This window comes from Sparus aurata, chromosome 10, assembly GCF_900880675.1.
Source record: "Sparus aurata chromosome 10, fSpaAur1.1, whole genome shotgun sequence".
In the NCBI taxonomy this organism is placed as follows: domain Eukaryota; kingdom Metazoa; phylum Chordata; class Actinopteri; order Spariformes; family Sparidae; genus Sparus; species Sparus aurata.
Window position 1 is genome coordinate 26077750 of NC_044196.1, and position 23567 is coordinate 26101316.

The 23567-nt window shown below is 42.5% G+C and overlaps 1 protein-coding gene and 1 long non-coding RNA gene across 10 annotated transcripts in view; one reads left to right on the forward strand and one right to left on the reverse strand.

Moving 5' to 3' along the window:
- nrxn2b (neurexin 2b) overlaps positions 1-23567 on the reverse strand; it is a 661557-nt gene that overhangs the window by 11366 nt on the left and 626624 nt on the right. For 8 of the 9 annotated variants that reach the window (XM_030429947.1, XM_030429950.1, XM_030429945.1 and 5 more), the window contains 3 exons: positions 18808-18897; positions 7055-7380; positions 526-604 (listed from right to left, as the gene is read on the reverse strand). In XM_030429947.1, coding sequence (XP_030285807.1) covers positions 526-604; positions 7055-7380; positions 18808-18897 — 495 coding nt within the window. The remainder of the gene's footprint in view (positions 1-525; positions 605-7054; positions 7381-18807; positions 18898-23567) is intronic. The other variant, XM_030429949.1, reaches the window with a different exon arrangement.
- LOC115589189 (uncharacterized) overlaps positions 1-23567 on the forward strand; it is a 32578-nt gene that overhangs the window by 3278 nt on the left and 5733 nt on the right. The window lies entirely within an intron of this gene.

The window sequence follows — 23567 nt, forward strand, 5'->3', positions numbered from 1 at the left end:
TACATGGTTCTTGGCAGTTTTCAAGTACGGCCTGCTTAATAGAGCTAGAAACCACAGAGGCAGGGAGTAAAACACATGGCCTTTAACTTCCACCTCCTGTCATGGTGTCAGAACATTTCTTGACCCGCTGTTCGCACTAACAGTGCCTCAGCCACCAGGCCTGCCAGCCTACAGCTGTGTGCTGCGCAGAACAAGCTGCGCCTCCACGTTGAAACTGTCCTGCCTTGTTAAAATCGGGGCAGGAGATTGGTGCAACAGCTGGGTAAATGCCAGATACTACCACTTGACTGAGCAATTGATGGACCACAGTGCTGCTGACTGCCTGCTGCTTTGAAAGCCAATAAGAAAGGGTACACATCTGGCTAATCACAGCTGCATACAGGGGCCTGTGCAGTCACAAAGTTTCACATAAAAGTGGAGGAAGGGATATAGCAATAGCTTAGGTGCGTCTAGTTTAGTCTCAAGGCTGCAATTTGGTATTCGACACCAAATACTATGAAGACAGAACTCCCTGAGTTGACTCACCATTTCCAGGCTCACACTCCTCCAAATCTTCGTCATCGCTAGGACACTCAGCTGATGCTACCAAGAGGTCATCCGCATTCTGGAAGAATAGAGACAGAGAGCAGAGGAGATAGTCAGGACAGATTTTATTGGTGTAGAGGATGCACGGAACATCGAAGAGGATTAAAAGTGTCTGGCTGCCAAAGTGAAGGTCACACAAGCTAATGCAACCAATAGAGAGAACCTTAAGAAAGGCTGGAGGTGAAAAATCCTTGTGCGGTTACAACTTTGAAATTTATTGTTGAGCAGTTTCCTAGTGGTAGTACATTTCCTGAAAATATGGAGGTGGGTGTGCTTTATGAGTTGCACCCATGTGTATTTACGTAAGCAGAGATATGAAGTTGGAGGGGAGTCAAAGTAAAACCAGCTCTTTCTGACCAAACACTGACCAATCAAAGAGGTCTAGCTTGTCTACAACATCCCCCATTGTGTGGGCACAAATGTCAGACACCAGAATCTATCAGTATTGGGAATCTCTGTTTCTTGTCCCAGCTTGTAGACATTTCTCTTTGACATTTGAATTGTGTGATAAAGCAGAAATGAAGTCTGTAAGTGCAGAGTTTAGTGCAGCAGGTACAGCAGTGGGGTCTCGAGATGAAAAACAGATTAAATCCGACAAGGTGATTCCAATTTGGTAGCCAGGGTTTGTCCTCGCCACTGCATGACTCACACAGCTGCATGTCTAGACGCCGAGAACCCCCCCTCCCCTCCCCACCCTCCTCTCTGCTCTGCCTCTGGTTGTTATTCAAGATGGGGTCATCTGATAGAAAACAGGGGGGTTTTATCAGTAATTGATTCGAGCGCCACACTGCACAGCGTTTTCTCTCTGTTATTAATCCCCAGCCTGGGTGCAATCATTTATTAATTACATTGTGTGCGTTTGAGTGTGTGTTCACATCACCTGGCTCTGTCAAATGGGCCTAATGATCCTGCTTCAGTCTGTCAGCGAACATCTCCATCAAACATGCACTTACATTTCTATTCCATCCATGCAATCAGCTGCTTCATTTTCCCTATCTCGTCATAAAACAGCACATAATGAATCCTTAAAAAGGTGCACTTCTTTAAATTAACAAACCAGGACATCCATAAATGCCCAAGGCAGGGTGTTCTTGTGGCCATAAATGAAAAAATATTTCAATAATCCAGTGTCTTGCTGACTGTCAAATAGCCCTTTCAGCCTCCTGGAGTGTGCACAGTTGTAATTTAGTGCAACATCTGTGACACACTTGTAAACCCCATTTCACCCCTCAAACGTCCAAACAGCCAGCTACATCAGCGCTGCGTGTAATTTATTGGATGCCGAATTGTGACATGGTGCCCAATAACCCAGTGTACTGATGACTGCTAGAGGAGAGCTGTGGAGGAGCCCCACACTCCAGTTAGAGCCGATCAGAACTTTTCCATCTGCAGTCGAATCCACAAAGAGACAACTTAGAACCATCTCGCGTCCACCGGCCCAATCCGAGCGAGATCACAAACACCTGGGACTCCTCTCTGGTGAAGACAGTGGCAGCATAGGGTGCGGCTTGTGATTTTAGTTTTATAACACCCTGACATCAAATTTGGGTCAGTGCAAGACAAGTGATGACTCCAACTGTTTCGTGGAAACCCACATTATCAACCCACACACATCAAAAGGTAGATCTTTTATTCTAAGCATCAAAGCGCATTATTCTACTATGATCAAAGCTACTGCACGGTGGGTAGCTCAGAGCTGTTGGAGAAATTGAAATTTGGGTTTCCGCTTGCTTGCTTTCCGCCACCCTGGTCTTGTCTCCTGTCTCTGCTGTATCCTAGTGAGTGCTTGGGATATTCATTAGAGCACCATAGTTCCTGTTAGCTTTGCCCAGTGAATTCATAATGTTATTAGTGTGTTTAATTTAGCACAACATTCTCCCACAGACTGGATAATTACCTACCAAAAAAGTCTAAATACATATAATGTATAAGTATGACTGTGGGAGAACAAAACAAATCCTGTATTCCCCATGTGACTATTTGACTGTGACTAACTGAACTGATGCATGGTCCAGAGGTTAATTTAAAATGTACACTGAAATCAGTGATTGGCTGTATGAAATGATGATCCACAGTATTAAGTTACTGTGAGCTTTAACAGCAAAAAAAAAAATCCCCTCTGATCAAAGACGCTCCTGAGCATTCCTCTAACGTATATTTTGAAGCATAGGGTCACATATTTTGCATGTTTTGACATATGTACGTGTCTGTACAAAGACTGCCACATTACCATTCAATATTATGTCTAACTGTAATCAGAATAAATAGTGATGCTCACCAAGTAAAACCAAAACCATCTACCACCAAGTATAACATAGTTACACCAAAACTTACCTGCAGCCAGACTGCACTGAGCATAACCAGCGTCTGTGTCAGTTTGAGTTTTGTTTTTTTAAAGCGATTCAAAATTGGGTGTCAGACTTTGTGCAAGTCTTTGGTTCACATCTATACAGGTATTTCTTAAAACAAACCTTTTTCTATGCATTTTGGCCTTCCATACACAATGCTTTGACAGCTATTTAATTTATGTAGTGTTCATGTTGTTAAACATGCTAAAACAACATCGTCGTTGCCATTTCCATTTCCAGTCCAGTTAATTTATGCCTGATGGAAGTCTTTGTGAGCATGTGGTCAATGCTTTTGAAGTTCAGAGACGTGTCATACAAACATCCAGTTTCTGCAGGCGTCCGTGTTTTCCTGAATGGATACACTTGGACGCATTTGTTTGGAAGTTTCAATACAGACTTGACATCCCACTGCATTGCTGCATTCCAGTCAAAGTTGGAGGTCGGAATTTCATTGCTGACATTTCCAACTTCTGACCTCTGGATGTTCCAGGTGCACAACGCCACAGATTAACAAAAAACTTGGCTGACTGTGACAGTGGCAAGTGTACACCCTCAGCAGTGCTGCCTCCTTGCAAATTTGAATGAAAAAGAGAGGGGGAAATGACACATGTGACAAGAGATGCCAGTATACATTTATACTTGGAAACATGTCAAAATACTCCACTTACTACCCTAATGAAAATACTAAAAATACATTTTCAAATACATCCCCATCATTACTCAGGTATTGCCATTATTTAATGACTGTTGCTCCTTCATGAAGCTAGGGTAAATGGATTTGCCTTGAGTTAAAAAAAGGTTTTCCTACTTTCATTCCATTCTCACTGAAGCTTTGAGTTCTGAGTTGTCTGGAACGAAGCATAAGCTGAATGTTTCTTGCCAAACTGCGCCCTGGTAATCATAGTTACTTCTACGCCCCTTTATTATATGTAAACAAGGGCTTCTACCAGCAACCTTTTATCCTAGAACCGTATTAAATTATAAATAACAAGGGCACTTTACTCTAGGAAAATTTCCATTAACAACACTCAACATTTAATCCACGCTAAAATAATTTACCAGTTAAAGTGCCATATGATCATGAGCTTGTTTTTATCTATAATTTTGATTGACTTGTGAATTTTCAGTGCAAAAGGTTTTACTATTTACTCCAAACTTCTGTTGCTGCCACGAATATAAAAACAAGCAACAACACTTCTTTTGCACCACAGGCCTTTTCCCAGGACAGACACAACAGACGCAGAGCAAAAATGAAAGATTTTATACACGGTGTGCTGCCTTTCAGTCGCTTAAAATCAATGTAATCCTCAACCTTTCATGATTCTTTGCTTAATTTTACTTGACTGCAACTGTGTCTACACTATACAATTCCTAAACAAGAGTTATTCTTTTCACTCCCTTCACTCAACCTCGTCCGTTTGTTTTTCTCTCTGTTGAGGGGGAAGCAGATGAGCTTGGCAGAACTTCAACACCTCCTTGCAAATATGAATGAATTCGAAGATAACAAATAATTCAGCCTCACCGTGGGACCATCTGTATGAATGATCATGGCTCTGTTAGCCAAGTATACGCCCCAATAAGGTTTTTATGGTTTCGTTCGCACAGCAAAACATTGCCTTCTTGATCATTAAAATATGTGCATGAGTGACTCATTGGTAATGTCTATTCATTCTCACACATATCCTTAACGCTATTCTGGGCTATTGTGACGATACACTTCGTTCTGCTAGGTACATAATAACAATAAAGAAGAAGTTGTTAAAATGTGTGTACACTAGCTGAAAAATTGATTCTTAGCAATAAAAAGCACTCTTAAGGTGGGACTCTGCTTTTTTATGACCCAACATAAACGTCAGTCAGCAAATGCAGCACACATTAAGGCTTGTAACAGCATAGAAGGAGGCACCACTCAGAGTCCTTTGCTATCCTCAAATGGTTCCAGATAATTTATCAAACAGGGCCGTCTATGGCTGCCAATTTCACATCACAGGCCGCTGCTGTACAAGCTCGTTATATGCTGAACACGAAGAATGTTTCCGCCAAGAAGTCTGGAGGCCAGAGATATGATATTGAACTGAGCGGATGGCTACATGTGACATCTTGGAGTCGGGTTCCATTGATTTCATTTTTAGAGAGAAGACGCAGAAACACTAGACCATAGAACATTAATCTGAAGAAGTCATGCCGACCCTGGCATGCTGGAGACAATATTTTCTGTGAAGGAGCTTTAACTGACCTTTAAATCTGCAAGAATCTCACTTGTTGTGCCTACTTAGCCACCTCAACATGACTGAATGTAGGTGCCTGGCTGTACATTTGTGAACATGACCCCCTTCACATCTTTTGTCAGCTGGCATCCGAGCACTGCTTTAATGAGGCTGTAGAGGCTTCATTTAGTGACTTCTTTCAAAAGTACAAAAGGGGAGATAAAAACTAGCAAATAAACAAGGGTTGATGGAAAACCGACATTCTACTTTTCTTTCAACTGGATGTTTTGCTATAGAAAGAGGCAGGGATTGTGCATTTGTGCCATCCATTGTTTGTTTTTTTTACCCTGTTAAAAGGGTCTTTTTTTCCATCAACATGGCAGGTTTTTCCTCACTCGAATCGAGGGTCTGAGGACAGAGTATGTCGTTCACTGTACAGATTGTAAAGTCAATTGAGGCAATGTGATTTGGATTTTGGGCTAAATAAATAAAAATAGATTTGCCATCGACAGCTTCACCTTGACTTCACTGTAATTTTGTGCTGCCACGTTTACTCAAAATGAGACACATAGCTCTTTCAAAGGATGGAATCTGTTAAGGTTTGAGATGATGATAAAGGGACAAAGAGTGAGCCGGTCTAAATATATTCTCAATCTGATGATCAGGGTTGTCAGGGAAAAGTGTGAGTGGTTTGCTGACTGATCTCAAATACGCTTCCGTGGACATGAATAGCGCTAATGAACACAACTGAGAAAGAGGAATGCGCTGGTAATTGGCACCTTGCCTTTGTGTTACCTGCAACATCATGAAAGTTTGCCGGAGGGTTGAAGTTTAAAGTATGAAATGGACGGCTTTGAAAGAGGATAGCTTTCAAGTAGATACCATACAAAGTGATTGCTGTATCATTGAATTAACTGACATAATGTACACGCAGTATGGATGTGGAGGAGAAGCTTGCATCTCTTCCATTGATGACCTGGATGACACTTATTTTAAAATGCAATGCAGCAAGGTCTTTTTGCACAACACACACCTTGTGACTAATGACATTGGTTGTGAAATAGAGCATATTCCCCCTTGGAACACGTAGAGCATGTTATTAGGTCTTTTAATGAGTAGTGGAGTTCCTGAGGACCCGTCTCTTCCATCTTTCAGTATGTGGGCACCAGAGCTTCCCTGCTGTTTGCTTGCTGTTTGCTTATTGTTGCTTACCATGATGGTGATGGCTTCCCACAGCACATGTACATAATCATCACAGCATAAATCATTACCTTTGTGGGAGGGTCGTAAATATACATTTATAGCACCCTGAGTTGTTGTGTTACTGTTGGCGCCACAGGATTTTCTTTGCATTTTGTTCCTCCCCTCCGCCAGCCTGTGTCAATCTGTCTCAATGTGCTGCAATTTCCAGCATCATAGCATGTCTGGGGTTTAGTCAGCCATATCTTCTTAGAGGAAATCAAAATTGCAGTGCTGATTGGTCTAATAGGACTAGCTACACAAAGCCGATATGCGACTCCATCTCAGGCTGAGGGGCTGTTTGAACATGTGAATGTGGCTGAGGGATAAAAAAAAGGGGACGCTCATACAAAACACTGTGCTGAGGATGTGACTGTTTGACCTGGCTGTTGACGTATGATTTCTTTTGAAATGCACCTCAACTTGTCCAAGGCAGGCCATCTGGTTGCTTGGCCATGCTGTTTAATCTTTCAAATATTGTTTTCAGCACTGTGAGATTTTGGAGGAACTTTAGAAAGCCAATTAAAAGTAATTGGCAATGTTCCATCACAGCGCACTGCATCTCCTCAGCTCAGTGACTCAAACACCAGCCTTCTTTTAGCTCCGATGTGTTCTTTTAGCTTCTCAGTGTGAGTCATGTAAACAAGCTTGTATCACAAACTCTCCACTCCTCACCTGTGTGACACTGTCTCTCATGGTGGGCGAGCGCTGTTTGCGGGTGGTGGTTGTGGCCATAGTGGTGGTTGTCTCCATTATTGTGGTGGACATATCAGCCAGTGGGGTGGTGGAGGTGGTGTCAGTGGTGAGCACTGAGGGCACGTCACCCACCAGACGCAGGTTACCCTGGGTCTGGACATTGGGGTCGCCCTCGGCTGCCAGTTTGAGCACCTGCAGGCCGTTGTAGTACAGGCCTGAGATCTGGCCCTGGAAGTGGCGTCCCTTCTCTCCACCGCCACCAATTTTGATGAACGCCTGGCTGTTGAAGATAGTCAACTGGCGACCTGATACGTGATAGATAAGGAAGAAGAAGAAATGACGAAGAGGAGAAAAGAAGTGGAGGTAAGAGAAAAAGAGAAACCATGGAAAGAGGGAAAGAAAAGAGGAGAAAGGGCAAAGAATTCGAATCAGCCATGGTCTCTGGGTGAGCTTGCACATAAAAGACAAAGTCATACACAGGCACAGTGAAGACAGGGGGACTGTTTCAATCACATGGGATTTCCTGGGCAACACTTTAGGGAGATTGGACCCTGGTTTGCTGCAGGTGGAGCCATTATGGGGCAGGGCACGTGCCACTTCCTGTGAAAGGCAGCTTGAATCTGGCAGTCAAATAAATTGCGGGGGCAGTTGAAGCTTGACCCTCAGACTGAGGGTTCACAGTGAAACGCATCTCATTTGCCCTGGGATGGAATATATTAGAACAATGCTGGGACTGTGTCATTGACCTCCAATGCACCTGAGCTGCACAATGATAAAGTACCTCTGCCAGTGGAAAAAAAAAGTCACCCCGCTCTACCATCCAAAGGAGGAAAATAAGATCCTCATTGGAATTAAATGTTTAATTCAGCAGGGGCTGTCCCTCTCTGTGGTCATTACCATTCATCTCGATGGATAGATGAATGAAGGGAGGATAGGGTCGACCATTTAACCAGGGTCCAATACTAATGTGTTACCAGGACTTGTGGTGTGAGGGTGGAGTGGGAGTGGTCTGACAGGTGTAGTTTTTCTCCCTGCATTTTTTCCTGCTGATGCCAAGTTAGTTTAATTTTAATTTTCTACCCCATATTTGTATCACAGTTCTCCTGGGGAACACCTCCTGTACCACTTGGACTGGTGCAACCTTTGACTCTTATTATGAGTCATGTGGATATGAGAGAAGATGTAAGGTGGAGGGAGGTATGGGAGTATTATTATGGGATACTGTTGGAAGCATGTGGGTTAAAAACAGCCTGATGAAGTAATTACTTAGAGGAGAAGGGCAAGGAAGCCAAAGAGCTTTTTTATGGATAAATCAATCCGTGTAAGGAAAGAGGGAGTGCGTTTGTTTGTGAAAGGAATACTACACTGATATGTGCATCTGCAAAATATAGACTCTCTAGGGATGTTGTGCTACAGACCTCTGAAATGAGAGACCCCTCTGGCCTAACGGGAGGGTGTGTTTCTTTTTGTGTGGATGCATGTATGCGGATGCCACAAGCATGAAATACAACAAATGCTCCTCATTGCATATGTTGGCATATTTGCACATCATGCACATGTTATTTGGAAACACTGGCTTCTGTGTGGTTGTGGTTAAATTGTGATGCATGAATTCTCTGAACAACTTCTGAATGTTGCTATTGTTTCTCTGTGGGACTGCAAGCCACTCATCAGTATGGAGACAATGGGGACAGGCCCGGGTCCCATTTGTTTCCTATTAAGAGAGCTTAGAAGGTACTTCATCACTGTAATTATGATTTACTTTATGTCTATATGGACTCATTCCGACATATGTGTAAGACCCAGGTGGGTGGGACTATGAGACAAATAACTGCACATGCACGTGTGTGTGGGCATACAAGCACATGTTCAGTATACAGTATGTGTATCTGTAAGTTTCCTACAGAGGGGAGATCAATCTATTCCACTGAGATGGGCCATTACATGTGTCATCCCATTATCAGATCATTAGGTCCGTGAGGGGCCCACAAGGGACCCTGCTCCAACTTCATAATGATGGGACTTAATGTCTGGCATATGCACTGTTGACATAATAACTGAGTCTCACTCAATTATCTCATCACTAAGCATGTTTGATGGGGGCGTGATGGGAGGGAACAGATTGTCAAAGTGTGGGCATCAGCAAGGAAAATACAGGAGAATAACCATGCTTGTGTACATACACAGAGAACCTTGAAACATCACACAAGATCAAACTCAGAAATGCAAAACAGTCTCAGCCCACCTTACGCCCCCCCCCCCCCCCCCATCACTCTTCCAGTGTCCTTGACAAAAGGACATGTACATACACCCACACGTCAGCCCAGAGGGTCTCCCGTTTCAAACAACCCCAGTGAGCCCCCGCTCAGGGTGATGGAGTGCGGAGAAGTTGCGGACACACATCATCATCTGTTTTCCTGAATCATATCAGTCCTCATGGTTTATCTAACAGTTCAAGTTCCTTTAAAAATGCCCGGCTCCCCCTGTGTGTGAACGGCAACTCCAAGTCAGAAGTTGATCTGTGTAGACAGGACAGTTTCCTCCGGAGGGGTTAAGTAAACTGGTGTCACAGTTACACTCTGAGCCAGTGACACAGTCATAAGTAAGCCATATTGACAAGCGGCTTATGATTATGAAGCAGAGTAGGAGGAATTAGTTATACCTCCGAAAGCCAGTGCACATGCATCGGCATGTTGTCATATATCTCTTGAAGTGTCCAAGCATCTGTGGGGCGGCCGATTTAATCCTGCGACAATGTCCTTCTTCGTTAAAAGAAAAAAAAAAAGAGGCGCATAAAGACGAGCCTTGGAGAGCATTGTGACGGCCATTTATGCGTTCATCCATTTTGAGAGAGAGACACAGTGAAAAGGAAGAAAGGTGCCCTCTAGACTAGATGAAGGGAAATCAGTGTTTGTTTTTGGAGCTGTCTGGTCGGCATGAGACTCTAACAGGGCCTGATGAAGTTATTGTTTCAGGGTCTGCCGGGTCAAATCAAAAGTGACATGCGGTTTTAGAGCCAATTTTGGTGACGGGCATCAGCGGGATGGGGTGGAGGGGTTGGGCGGGTAGAAAAAGAAGCCTCTGCATGACAAGCAATCACAGCGCTTAATATTACAGAGCTGGATGTGGCGCTGCAGCAGAGCAGAGGAGAGGAATGTGTGAGTGTATATAATGACTTATGAAATATGTCAGTGAAATGACCTTTATGTGTGTGATAGTTGGCCTTTTCAAGTAGTGTGTGTTCGCCACAACATTTATTTACATACGCCTTTCTCTCGTGGATGTGTATGTGTGAATCCACAGCTTTTACTGTTTGTGCAGAGAGCACAGCGCATGGACTTTGCACATTGATTAGAGTGGACCACTTTGGCATGATTGGGTGGGTGCTGCCTCACCTCTCTTCCCAAGGCTGTTAAGGTGATAGTCATTTAATAGACAGAGGCTTAGGTTGGGAGGGGCCAGGTTGGGTAGATGAGAAGGTTGGGATAGGGTGGGGGCTGGCAAGCGTACAGCCACTCATAACAGGCATTCATGGCTGTACACAACGCCTTAATTAACTGCAATGCAGAGACTGTGATGCTCAGGCTTGAGTCATTGCAGACACTGTGTTGATACACTGTGTTGATTCATACATTTACTCATCTATCTGCTCATCAGATGATATAAACAAGAAATTAAAATCTCAATTTTTTAAACTTGGAGACAGTTCTGATTTTAATAGTTCTTTAACTGCCCTACAAGATTAAATGTGACTAAAATATATTGAAGTCTTTGTGTTCATAGTTGTGGTCCATAAGACATGTAAAGAAGGATACAAGAGCTCCAGCAATTGCAAGGCTGTTATTGTGAAGCGTATTCAAAAGACTCATAAGTTAGAGCTGAGAATGATGTTATAAAGCGTGCTAACATGCTCACAATGGTTTCGCTATTTTGCTAATCATTAGGAGATAAAATTTTTGCGATGTTCACATTTTGAGTTCAGGGTGTAAGCATTCTGAAATTTGCACTCAAGGAAAAGTAAGTGGATAGCTAAAGGAAGTACTACAAGTCTTACATGAATGTCTGTAGGACAAAATAGTGGACAGACCAACATTGCCATAGATAGAGCTGCAATAGAGCTAGCATGGGTAACAATACAGTTTAAGCTAGCTATGGACTGACAGTATCAATGGAAATCCCTACAACAAATACTGTGCATTGGGTTTAAAATCAGTTTCATCACTGATAACGCAGAAAAATCTGCACACTAATTTATCTGCTTCTTCTGTTTGCCTTGTCATGGGCTAACCTCTCTTAATCGAGCTGGAGCCTATTCTGTCTGTCTGTCTGTCTGTCTGTCTTTCTGTCTGTCTGTCTATATCTATTTATACATCCTCAGAGATTAGTCCATGAGAGGTTAAAGATGTTATTTTCTTCTTTTAGTTCTGCACATCTCCTGCCTACCTCTGTCAGTCCCTATTACATTTAAATCCATATAGTATGTACTGCTGAAACCCATGGGGAAATATAGAATGCATAAAGTAGAACACTGTGCTCCTCAAATTTGTCACAACAAAGTGGGGTAAAAATAGCCCCTGGTAATGAAAGGATATGCATAGAATAAAGCTGAAAGCTGAGAGTAAAACGACATTAAGACGTGGACAGGCAGCTTGACGAGTACTGAGCAGACGAGCTGTACTCCTAGTCATTTGAATCCCAAGGCTAAGTTTCCGATGGAGATTGGTGAGGATTGTGTGTCTTTTTCTGCACTCCTTGTCTAGAAATCATGCTTCAGAGATGCTGCAGCTTGGTAAATCTTTGCTCCTGCCCTGCAGCCTGGAAATATCAAGTATCCTGACTTGGAGCTGTACATACTTTTGCTGCTTAAATAGGGCATCTGGGTAAAAGAAGGCGGGCACGACTATTCCTAAAGGCATTATCATCCGCAATCACACCCGCCTTTGCTTGGATCACCCGAGGGGCTCAGTGGCTGATAGCCTAGCGGGCGTCGTGGAGGAGTGAGAAGCGCTCTGACTTCGATTTCCTCGACAAATCATCGTGGTAATGACCCCTGCATGTCACAGCATCTTGCAGCCAGGGGGGAGTGTTTATTTTTACATTTGTATTGCACAGTAGACAGCAGTGTGCAGTGCACCCCCCCCATGAAGCTGGCAGGTAATCAATATGACTGGAGATTTGGACTCCCTCCTACTGTACATCTTACACTGGCCTGTCATTCTCTCATGAGACTTTCATTAGCAGTGTCCCCAAAGAGAAGATGGACCCTTATTGAAAGCGACCACAACTAGAATAATAAAAGTTTCAAGTAAATTGTCACTGTTCAACTCCGTTATTCTCATTCCTCTTCAGGGTGTGTGTGTGTGTGTGTGTATATGAGAGAGTTGTATGTTGGACACACACAGTTTTTTGAAATACCATTTCATTTTCACTACTTTTTTTTTGGTAGTAGCCATGGGGCAGCTCCTGAGTTATCTATCGAATTCCTGAGAGAGCTACGATAAAGAACGAAGTGGTTGGACAGGGACTGAGAGAATGGGGACATGAGAGATGACAGGAGCAAGGGAGGATGACAGACGAGCAGGACAGAGAAAGACCGAGTCTGAATGAGGATAAAATGTCAAAGAGATGGAGTGAGGGCATGGAGGGAGGGAAGGTGGGAGTAGATGACAGGCTTGGTAAAAAAGAACAAGAGGAATCACGCAGTTAAAGACAGTGGCTGAGAAAGAAAAAGACATATGGCAATACACAGCAGTAAGACGGTAAAGAAGTAGTAGGAAGAGTGGTGAGTTATAGCAAAAGAAAAGCAAAAAGGGGTACAGGAAAGTGGCTGAAATGCTTCACATGTAGAGGACATGGTGTGTCACCTCTAGCCTCCTTCCCTCATTCGCAAGTGTAGACAGTTAATCACATGATTAACCTTGTGGTAATGACAGGGTTTAATGATATGAACCTTTCTCAGTCTGATGCCATGGCTTCCTGCTGTATGCATCAGCACATCCCTGTTGACCAGAAAAGATGCTTATATAGAGGAGGTAGGTATACATTTACACAGGGGTGGGACGAATACGAAAATAACATGCTCAGCTGGCCATGCTGTCATAAAAACTGGTGAGAAAATTGATTAATTATGAGCAACAGTTGAAGGGGAGAATATGCGTTCTACTTATTTGTGTTACTGATAAAAATGGTTCTTTGAAAATTATGAATTTAAATGACAATTATGTGTTCATTGTGGTCACAAAGTTAATTGCTGAGAATGCTGGGAACTCGGGCTGCGTGCCATAGGGTGTATATATATATATATATATTGCTGTGGTGCAAAGAGCTCAGCAATTACGTTGATGTGCATGACGATATTTTGGTCAAAACTATTAAAATAAGACTCAAGTCTGTTAAGTTGTTCCTTTCCTTTAAGGATATTCTGAAAGGATTTTCTAATGAAAGACCCATCTGCAGATCTAAAAGGTTTTATCAGTTGGGTGAAGGTTGCATCACTCCTGTCTGACGTCTGTAATAAATACAGAGCCAAATTCTACTTAGATGACTTCTTCAACCAGAAGTAAACTGACCTAAAAGCTGTTGCAGTAACAGGAGTGATAGCAAGTTTCCGGTTGCAGCTTTGCTTCGATGGACCATCCTCCTCGACTTTTTTTCTAAACAGAGAGAAATGGCTTGTCTCAGATGAGTTGTGGTCGGTAATTACAAGCTGAGCCGAGCCAAGCTGAAGAGTGGGCTGGGCTTGGGCCACGCTCGACTTGCTAATGCACAGATTGCTTGTCGGAGGCTGTGAAATAATGGCTGTACGTCTGCTACAACCCCCAGAATGTAGGTGGAGGGGAGGGGAGAGGACTGTGGCTTGATACTGTGTTCTCACAAGACCTTAACCCTCCCTTGCTGTGAGCAGCTAACATGGAGGATTGTTGAAGGGAGGCAGAGGGAGATTGGGGGGAGGGTTGAAAGGATGATCTAAGTGTACCCATCCCTGGTGGAGGGGATATGAAAAGACTGCAGCTGGAGAGAGCAGTATCTTTCTCCCTCCAACGTCATCATTATGCCTCTCTCATCCTCCTTCTACTCCTGTTATCTTACAGAGAGGAAGGATGCCATATGGCTGCAAGGAGCTTCTATCTGAAATGTTTTCTCTTAGCTGAGTTGCAGGGTGGGAGGGATGGCCCAGAATTCACCTCTGTCAATACATTCCTTTGTGATACACAGAACAGGAAGTTGGACCGTTTGCTCACACAGTCTTTATGGGTTTGTGTTCACAAATCCTTCACACGCCCGCAGAATTTCTAGTATGTGTATCAACAAACAAGAACTCCCCCTATTTCCATTTTCTTTTCCTCGAATAAGGAGGGAGAAAGTCAGAGAACACTGGAGCACAATGGGGTTGGGGTGGGATGCTGACAAAGTCGATTATGAAGTGTTCCCAAGTTATCTCCTCAGCACAAGGCTTTCTTTTGGTAATTAAGAGCGTTTTGCTTTTTTACCCCTCAGAAGTTGGGCTGGTTTGGGTAGAACACTATGAATTAATAGTGTTTGACAATTGAGATGAGGGGCCAAATGCAGCATGAAGTTAGACTGAAAGCCTTGTGAGGCAGCGTAGAGCCCTGAGGTCTTTGAAGGGAGCTGATGAGGCTGAGATTGTGGTGGTGAATCTGCAGGACTCCTGAGACAGGAGAGTGGATTTAATCATATGTGGCTCTATATCTGATCCTATATCTGTATGTAGATCTTAAACAGGGAATACTGTAGTGGGAGAGACACAGAGAGAGATCACACGGTGGTTAGCTAGGGACAATCTTCTCTCTCTTTATTCACTCCGACTGTGACTGTGCTGTTTTTAGGCCATTTCATGGTAGGGGACCATGAAATAACAGCAAAGTGTCCCTTCTTTCCAGATAGAGAGCCGCTTTTTTCACAGCCACTTTTCTACTCATGAGCAAGCACGTTAAAATTCATACAGTTTCCCCATACTTCCTTCAAATAAGGCCATAATAGTGCAGAGGGATCAAATGAGAAAACAAGATAACTCAGTGGGATACAGAGCTCATCATGGGGTTGCTGAAAGACAGACTGATTTGCTCTCTGCACTCTGCTGCCTGATGTGAGGAAAGCTCTGAAATGAAACTGGGATTGAATAGCAGATCTGGACCAATGCCTGGCCGTGAGATGTTGATTTGGGTTCTGGCCCCACACCAAGTGGGAGGACTTGATTGCTTTTGATTAGGGAATGGGGGAGCTCACACCAGACCATTAAACACTGAACATTAAACCGGTTTCTTCTGCTTGCTTTAAAGGCCACAGAGACCCGATGTTGTAGTATTCCTCCACTGTGCCTCCCTGCACTCATGTACCTAAACTCAGAGGTAGATCACCATGTTGTTGGAGAGCTCCAGAGATAGACTCCTTGCCAGAAGAAAATAGAGCTCCAATTCTTCAGGGAGCTTTATTGGCTTCCTTACTCATCTGCTAAAGGGGACAACTAAAGGGAATTGATTCTTGCTGGTTACTTGCAATGTTTATTTTCTAGTGGAGCTCCCTGATGAGATCAGGAAGCTGCAACACATTATTGTTTTTAAAGAAACAGGCAGCACTGATGCTAGCCAAGTTTTTGGTGTGGTCAACGAAAAAGGAAGATGTACACATAGAGAACAGAAAACCTGGGATGATGGATCCATCACAAGGCGAGAGAAAGACTTGGGGGGAGGGGGGGGCACATCTTAAGTTTTGATTCGGATAGAGCTGTTGAAAACTCAGATTTTTCCCCCTTCATTGGGTTCCCGTAGTGGCTGCCATTCTTGATCTAGTCAGCAGGCACAGAGTCGTACAGAGATGCTCATTCTGATCTGCCTCACACACAGGAGAGGAGATGGGATCAGGGCTTTAGAATAAGATGTAACACAGCTATCCTCCAGGACGCTGCTGGCTCCAAGGACTTACATTATAACCCAGCGTGACTAAAATACTGATTTGTGGGAGCGATTGTGAGCGATTTTGCGTCTTTATTTTGTTTCTGTCCACACATGAACATAATAGCGCATGAGTCATTACATCAATGATACTGTTGTAGCACCACTGAGATCCGACAGAAGTAGTTGTTTTCCGTGCTTGTTGAGTTTTAAAGAAACATTAAAGGCACTTGAGAGGAGACCCAAAGGGCTGATTATTTTGTTGCTCTGGTCAAGAGCACGTTGAGGCATTCATGTCATAAAACCACCAGAGAATGGAGACCCAAACCCCATATTGATAACAGCCTGGACCATTAGAGGATGAATAATCCAGGTTGTTTACCACACGACAGTCCCCAACTCTCATTCAAATGTTCATACACCGTTCAACCTGCATAGCAAAGACATATAGAACAGTACATTCAAAACATGATTGATTTCATTGGTGAAAACAATAAATGTTAAAGGGACCTTCATGTATTTTTTCATAGGCATTTAGGTTCAATTATCCACAGCAGGTACGTCGTTTTTGAATTTGGTGTTCAGTTATTCACTTTGTTTTAACCCTCTGAGTTTTGTATCACATGGAGGTGGAGACAAGGGGAAGAAGTTGCCAGTTGGAAGTTTATTTCTTTAGTAGTAGTTAGAACTTAGTTAGATCTTTGTTTAGTTTTTGTCCCAAGCGATCGCCGCAACCTGTCCAAGTTCTTCCAAACACTGACATCCAGGTCAATTGCATTCAAATTTTAAACATCATTTATAACAAGGTTATAACTGAGGGCTCTCTGAATTTGAACCAGCGGGGTAAAGCTGAGAAATCTCACCAATCGTTTCAATTTTTGGGCTAGTGGGAGAGGTTGGGAAGTCATGGGAGAAGCCCTCAGCAGTTAGTGTGGGTGGAGTTTGATTTGCTGTTAGGTGGTTAGATTCTGCTTAGAAGATTCTTAGCTTTAAGTTCTAGCCACTTCCTTGTCAAAGCAACGAACAGCTTTAACCCTTTGAGCTTGGAAATGTCCACTAATCCCCCTCAATATCTAGACTAATATCAAAAAAGTGCTCTTCCAAAACCACTTTGCCCCTTCAGTCCATGACGTGTGTGGCATTATGTATTGTGGTTAACTAATTTAATCAAGTTAACAAATAACTGTGACCTTCTTGAAAATACATCCTGATCAAAGCCCTCACTTGAGGTTAGATGCAGATTATTTGTTTATGTCGTCTTCCTACTTTCTCCCATTGCTGTCAATTAAAATGATTGGATGCAGACTCATTTCAAGCTATAGAAGAAAGAGAATAATACATTCAGTTTCAAGCTCCTCTTTAGAGTTTCATAGTATGCACAAATCATTTTATAAGTGGGTAAGTCATTTTTTATTGATCCAGTTTTTCATTCAACTTTCATCTTACAAGTCTTTTTAATTCGGATTTGCGTCCTAACTACCCTCAGCCGAAGTGCATACTCTGACTGCACTGGAGGAGAGCAAAGAGGAGTTAGTTTATAGGAGCTGGAGATGAATGCACCGATTGTTTTGTTTCTATGAAATAAATATGTAGGCACTTCATTTATCTTGTTTGTCTGTCACATGAGTACTTCATTTTGCTCTCGGAGACATCTTCTGAATTCATCCCTGCATGTTTTATCATTCACAACACTGTTTCAAAGGAGGCCCTAAAGCAAAGTGGCTAATGCTTGAAACTTTTAATTTGTGATTAATCTAAGTGCATCTCTTGTGCATATAGAAGAGATAATAGAACCCTTTGTGTAAAGTCTGTGAGATCTGGACAATCTAATAATTTAAGTTTTGTGACAAGATTTCAGATTATATACAGAAATGCATGAGAAATACATCAAATGTTTTTACTGTGACACTGAGGCTATTTCAAGACTCCATTTAGCTGTCCTTCTCATTTATTCTACTCCTCTCTTTTTGAAGAATCAACCACCTTCAGCAGCACAAACACACGGCACAAGACAAAGACAAAGAGGTTGGGACATTCGGCACTCAAAGGGTTAAATAATCATCACTTTGATGGGACCACATTCAACACTTATGGCGCTAGTTATGAAGAATATGGGGCGGAAATTGGCGCCCGCTCACTGCAATGAATGCAGACTGATTACTGAACACTTCAACAGTCCCTTTAACTTTTAGTGACATTCATGGGGAATTCTTTTGTCCTGTAACTCCAGTTATAATTTTTTTTTTTTATGTTTTCATGAATGATTAAATAGAGTCAAAGCAAACTCACATTCAACCAACATAAGACACAGGAAAGAAGCAAACGGAATCAAGAGGCTTTTTACATGTGGTCAGGTTATTGGGGGTTATGTCGGGTTATTTGGGGGTTAATGCTCCGAAGAGATGCAGCCCCAGTTTAAGGTGCTTTGGATATGGTCCCCTGGATATTTGCATATCAATTTTAGAGAATGGATTTACTACTAAAAACATATATAAAATTATGAATTTAAATGCCAATTATTCAACAGAAGAATTTCAACTGGGCAAGCCAGGGTTTTCAATGATGACAAATATATAATGGATCTTCCATCAATACCTGATTTCCAGGTTGGTTTTCAGGTACCAATCAAGATGAGAAATAACTGAGAGAAATGAGTCATGATACCTCAGCCAATTATTTTTAATCTTGGATTAAAGGGGACCTACAGTTCGAGCCAAATCACATTCACCCCTGTGGCGTGGCACTGCACCTCCTCCAGAGTGATGGTTAACGGTAGGTTAGGCGGTTGGATCATTAGTGGAGTTAAAGGGATTTTATTACCTTTGTCGAGTAGCCACTCGTCAACTACCCGACCGAGTCGGTATGGGATTCTTTGTCTAGCAATAGCCAGGCGCTCATTATCATAGTTCCCTTTAAGAAATTTGGAGAAGACAAATTAAGAAAGGTTACAAAAAAATCTGGAAGTTAAAAGGTTAGAGGTTAGAAGGGCAACATGGCAAATGTTTAGCAAGTTATGTACTTTAATTCAGCTTTAGTTAGGACAGGAAGAACTTGATGTGTTTTTGGGCTGGTTTGTTTGGTTAGAAAAGTTAACAGCATTATAGTTACTCTGAGTTTAAGTGTTTTTTAAAATGTACTAACAAGTTAAACAGATTTATGAATTATTTAGATATAGTATGTTTTGCGTAGCTGGTCACAAAGTGAAAACACATTAGATATGAATTAGCAGTAATCAAAGCTAGAATCACACAGAACCAGCAATCATTTGACAACAGATTTAATACACTGTGAAAGAGCAGAGAAGGAAAAGAAACAACATCTCAATGTCAGCAATAAAAGATTATTTCACATGAGCATGAGAGAATCACACATTACTGAAATACATTTCATGGTTGTTTCAAGGAAGACATATTTTAGTTCCCATTCCACACAAAGAGTTTTTGATTAGAAAATCACCACCTCCGAAGGGCGGAGGATCACTTCACTTTGAATCCAACTCTTATACAAATACGAGAAGGATTTAGTGAAACTGTCAGCACTCAGGTTTTCTCAGGTTTATTCCCCATGCATTAATTGAGCACTTCTCAGTGGCACTTGGCAATTAGCATCACTTCATCAGTGTGTCAAAGAAGTTTCATCGCCGCTGCGCAAACTTATTATCCCTCACTTCACTTCAATCAACCTCAGGGTCATGCTGCGTACATCTCCAATGCTGTCAATAGATACGGAGCTGGAATTAGGGGAGATGAGGGCTGATGGTGGCCAGGCTGGGGGTTTGATGAAGTCTAATGTGGTGGCAATGTCAGAGGCTTAATTAAGAGTTATTGTCTGAAGTCAAATGGCAATCTGCGCCGATTATAGGTTAGAATCAGAATCAGAATCAGAGAGATACAGTTTGCTAGCAGTGATTCGCATAAATCAGGTCAGGGAATCCCCAGGCGCCCTTGAAGAGAACAATGTGGAAAAGTATCACTGTAATTTAACGGAATTTATCCAGTTTACAACATGTCTGAGTGAGAAGTTTAATCAAGAATGTGTCATTTTGCTACATACAAGGTGTTACACTTCAACTCTGATGGTGTGTTCACATCTCTAGCCAATGTTTGAAGTGTAATAAATAACCCCCCCCACTGCTCCAAGTACTAAAAAAATCAAGCTTCTTATGAGTCCAAGTAACTTCTATTACCTCTGTGTTCACTGTAAGCTAAAATGAACCAATACATAATACATAATTGCGTTGAAATACACGTCTGGGAGCTGTGATTTCCTCTAAAATCAACAATGAACAAAAGTCTCTAAAACACAATATGAGCAATTTCGGGCCTCGGTGTGAGTCTGTTGTTTGTAAGCCATTGGAAAACGCTGAGGAGGTTCTCTGCAGAAAAACAAGTTAAAGAGCTGAAGGAGAGTTTGGGACCAACAGCTAAACAGTAAACAGGAGCGCTCTGAAGTATATCCTGCATCTTAACTAGTGCACTTTGATTTTGCTCCCCCAACTGCTCTGTGCTGCTGCAGTGATCTAAAATAGACCACCTCTCAGTTCTGCAGTACCTACTTCCACTCCCCAGGGGTCTCTCTACCCACGCCTGCCTGCGCAATAATGGCTCACACAGGCTGAGGAGGTGCGTGTGCATACTGTATATGGACATACGCAGTTGTTTGTGCACAGGAAAGAGGGCCGCTATGAGAAAGAAAATGAACACTGAAGGAAGGCAAAAAGGGAGACTGGGATGAGTGATGGCTGGCAGATGGAGGGAGAAGCATATAGAGGACAATCTGGATGAACATGTAAGAACAGGCGGTTCCAATGTACTGTATGACTCAGTGTCATTCATAAGCTGCACTTGTAGCACTGTGTATTAATTTTGTCGAAAGCTGACTCACAGGCACAGCTCATACATGACATATTTAGAAATCAAGCAGGTAAAATGTTAGTGAATGTTTTGATCTTTCAATAACATAACTCCCCTTTAATTATGCTTCTTATTACTGGCAATAATTCCTTAGCAAAATCTGCAGGGGGTCAGAAAAATCTGAAAGTTGGAGCCATTTTATTCTCCCTGTATTCTTTGTGACTCTAACCTGTTTGTCGTGGCCGCCAACTGATCTCAATTAAGACTAAACTGTATTGCAGCAGTGTAAGTTAGTGGGGCCAATTACATGCACGCATTCACGCTGCACTTAACATTAGCTAGGTCCTTCTGCCTTCTGGAAAGGCAGTGCAGCAATTACAGTGCACCACATACACAATCCTATTTTAGAGATGACATGGGCACTCTGCAGCAATCACCGAATTAGAGGCTGAGCGACAGACGCTGCTAGTACAGTAGCACAGAGAGAGAAGAGGGGAAAAGGTGGACAAAAAAATAAGTGGGGTGTGGTGTGTGTGGATGTGTGTGTGTGTGTGAGAGAGAGGGTTGGGGGGGGGGGGTTGATGAGAAAAGACAATCACAATAATAACACAGTGAAAGGAAAATTGTGGGAGGCAGTAGTCCTCGGTGAGATGAATCAGTCCTGTTCGTGTATGTTGCTGCATCTGTGCTGTCTCACAAATCCTGACTTAATCTCCTCCCTCTTCAAACTTTTTTTTTGCCTGAATCACACTGAGACAGCCACTTCCAGTAACTTAATCTTATAAAGGCTCCATTTTATCATCCAAGTAAGAGTTTATAATGAGTATCAGCTGGAGATGCTCCCTCAAGTGGCCGCTGTTAGACACTGCATCCAGAAAACAACTCCTCAAATGGTTTTATCCTCTTTTTCCCCCAGGCCTCCCCTATGGGATGTTTCCTTCCTTTTTTGCCTCAATCACTCTTTCCTTAATCCCCTCTCCTTGTCTCATTCACTTATTCATTCCTTCTGGCTTGCTTATTTCCCTCCAACCACTCTTCTCCTCTGCTTGTCCTTCCCTTGTTCTCAAACAATCGTTCATCCACACTTCATTCTGTCCTTTGTCTTACCCTCGTGCCAAAGTCCATTTTGATTTCTTTCCCTCTAATTCCTTCCATGCCCCATTTTCTCCTTGCACCTTCATTAACTCCTTCTTCTCCCCAATTGCCTCCCTTTCCATTTTTTCTTCTTTAGCTTTTTCTCCGTCCTTCCTTGCTCCACGCTTTCTATTAATCCATTCCCTTAAAATTTCTTCCATCCTTCTTGTCTTTTCAAGTACTTACGTCACGTCCTACTGTCTTCCCGTTCCCTCAATTCCCCCCTTAATCCCGCTTTTTTTGCACTGATTATCTTTGCTAGGAGATTACTGTAAATGTACGCACATACACACACACACACACACACACACACACAAGGAGTTATACATGTTATGAGTGGAGTGTGTATGTACTGTAGGCAAATGTGTGTGTATTCTCTCCCTAAGTGACAACATCCTCATCAACAACCGACAAATGATGGAGGAATCCACAAACATTTTGTGTACAACGTTTTGTGTGTTTACTCCACATGAAAAGATGGATGTGGGGACTAAAACTGGGGAAGTGATAGAACTGTCAAGAACAGAAAGTGATCAGTTTAGTTTGAGCAAAAAAACAAAAACAAAGTGTGTGTGCCACAGGAAAATGATACCAGAAAGTTCTGTTGGACCGGTTTTTGTGTCATCTGCACAGCGGGAAAATCTAAATTCCTCAGTGTCCAGCTTGTTTGTTTGGATCTGTTTGCACCCAAGATCCTTGGAGAAATAAGTCATTCTGAGAGAACCAGCGAAACTTCTCCCTCCTTGCTCGTCTCCCCACCAGCTGAAGCCTGCTCTGCATGAGAATGGGGGGATAGATTAAACAGCTGGGCCCTTGTCTTCTCCCTCACCGCCATTATCGCACACGCTGTACTCCCAAGACTATTGCCTTTGCTTGGTTTGAAAGATAGAAACAATGATATCGGACCTGGAGCTCAACACTGTCTAAGAGATATCTTAGAAATAATATAAGAGAGTGAAATAAACTAGTTAATCAAAAACTGTCCCTTTGCAGCTATATTTGTTATCTAATAATCAACCTTGACTAACATTGTCAAATTTAAATTACTGGTAAACAGCAACAACAGTTGTATGTTTTCTATGGTTCTGGAGGAGCTTTGTCAGGTCTGAGAAAGTAACCCCCTTATTTGAAGGTAAAACAACATATTTGATTGCCCATTGGCCACAAGGAGACGTCAACTAACGTTGCGGTTCAGCCACTTCCTAGCTAACTTTACTGTTTGATAGTGTTACTCAGTTTGATAGGAAAGGTGTAGATTAGCTCTGTAAATGAGGTATCACAAAAATATGCACACATTTCTTTAAGCCTCAATGTAAAAGGCAGTGGATGTTATCAAGCTTGCAATAGAGCGGTTTGCGAGGATCTGCCAGATTAAGATGGTCGCTGTGAGAATATGGTCTATGTGGGTATTATGGGAAATGTATGTAATCTCCCTTTCACTTCTGTATAGTGATTATGAGCAGGTGGATGCGCACATCATATCTCATTCACAATAACCTGTAAACGTTGATCTTAACAGTGAGAAACTTTGAGATGGTGCATAGAATATTGAGATAATAGGCATTATTCCCTTAACTGTTGGTTGACGTGTCA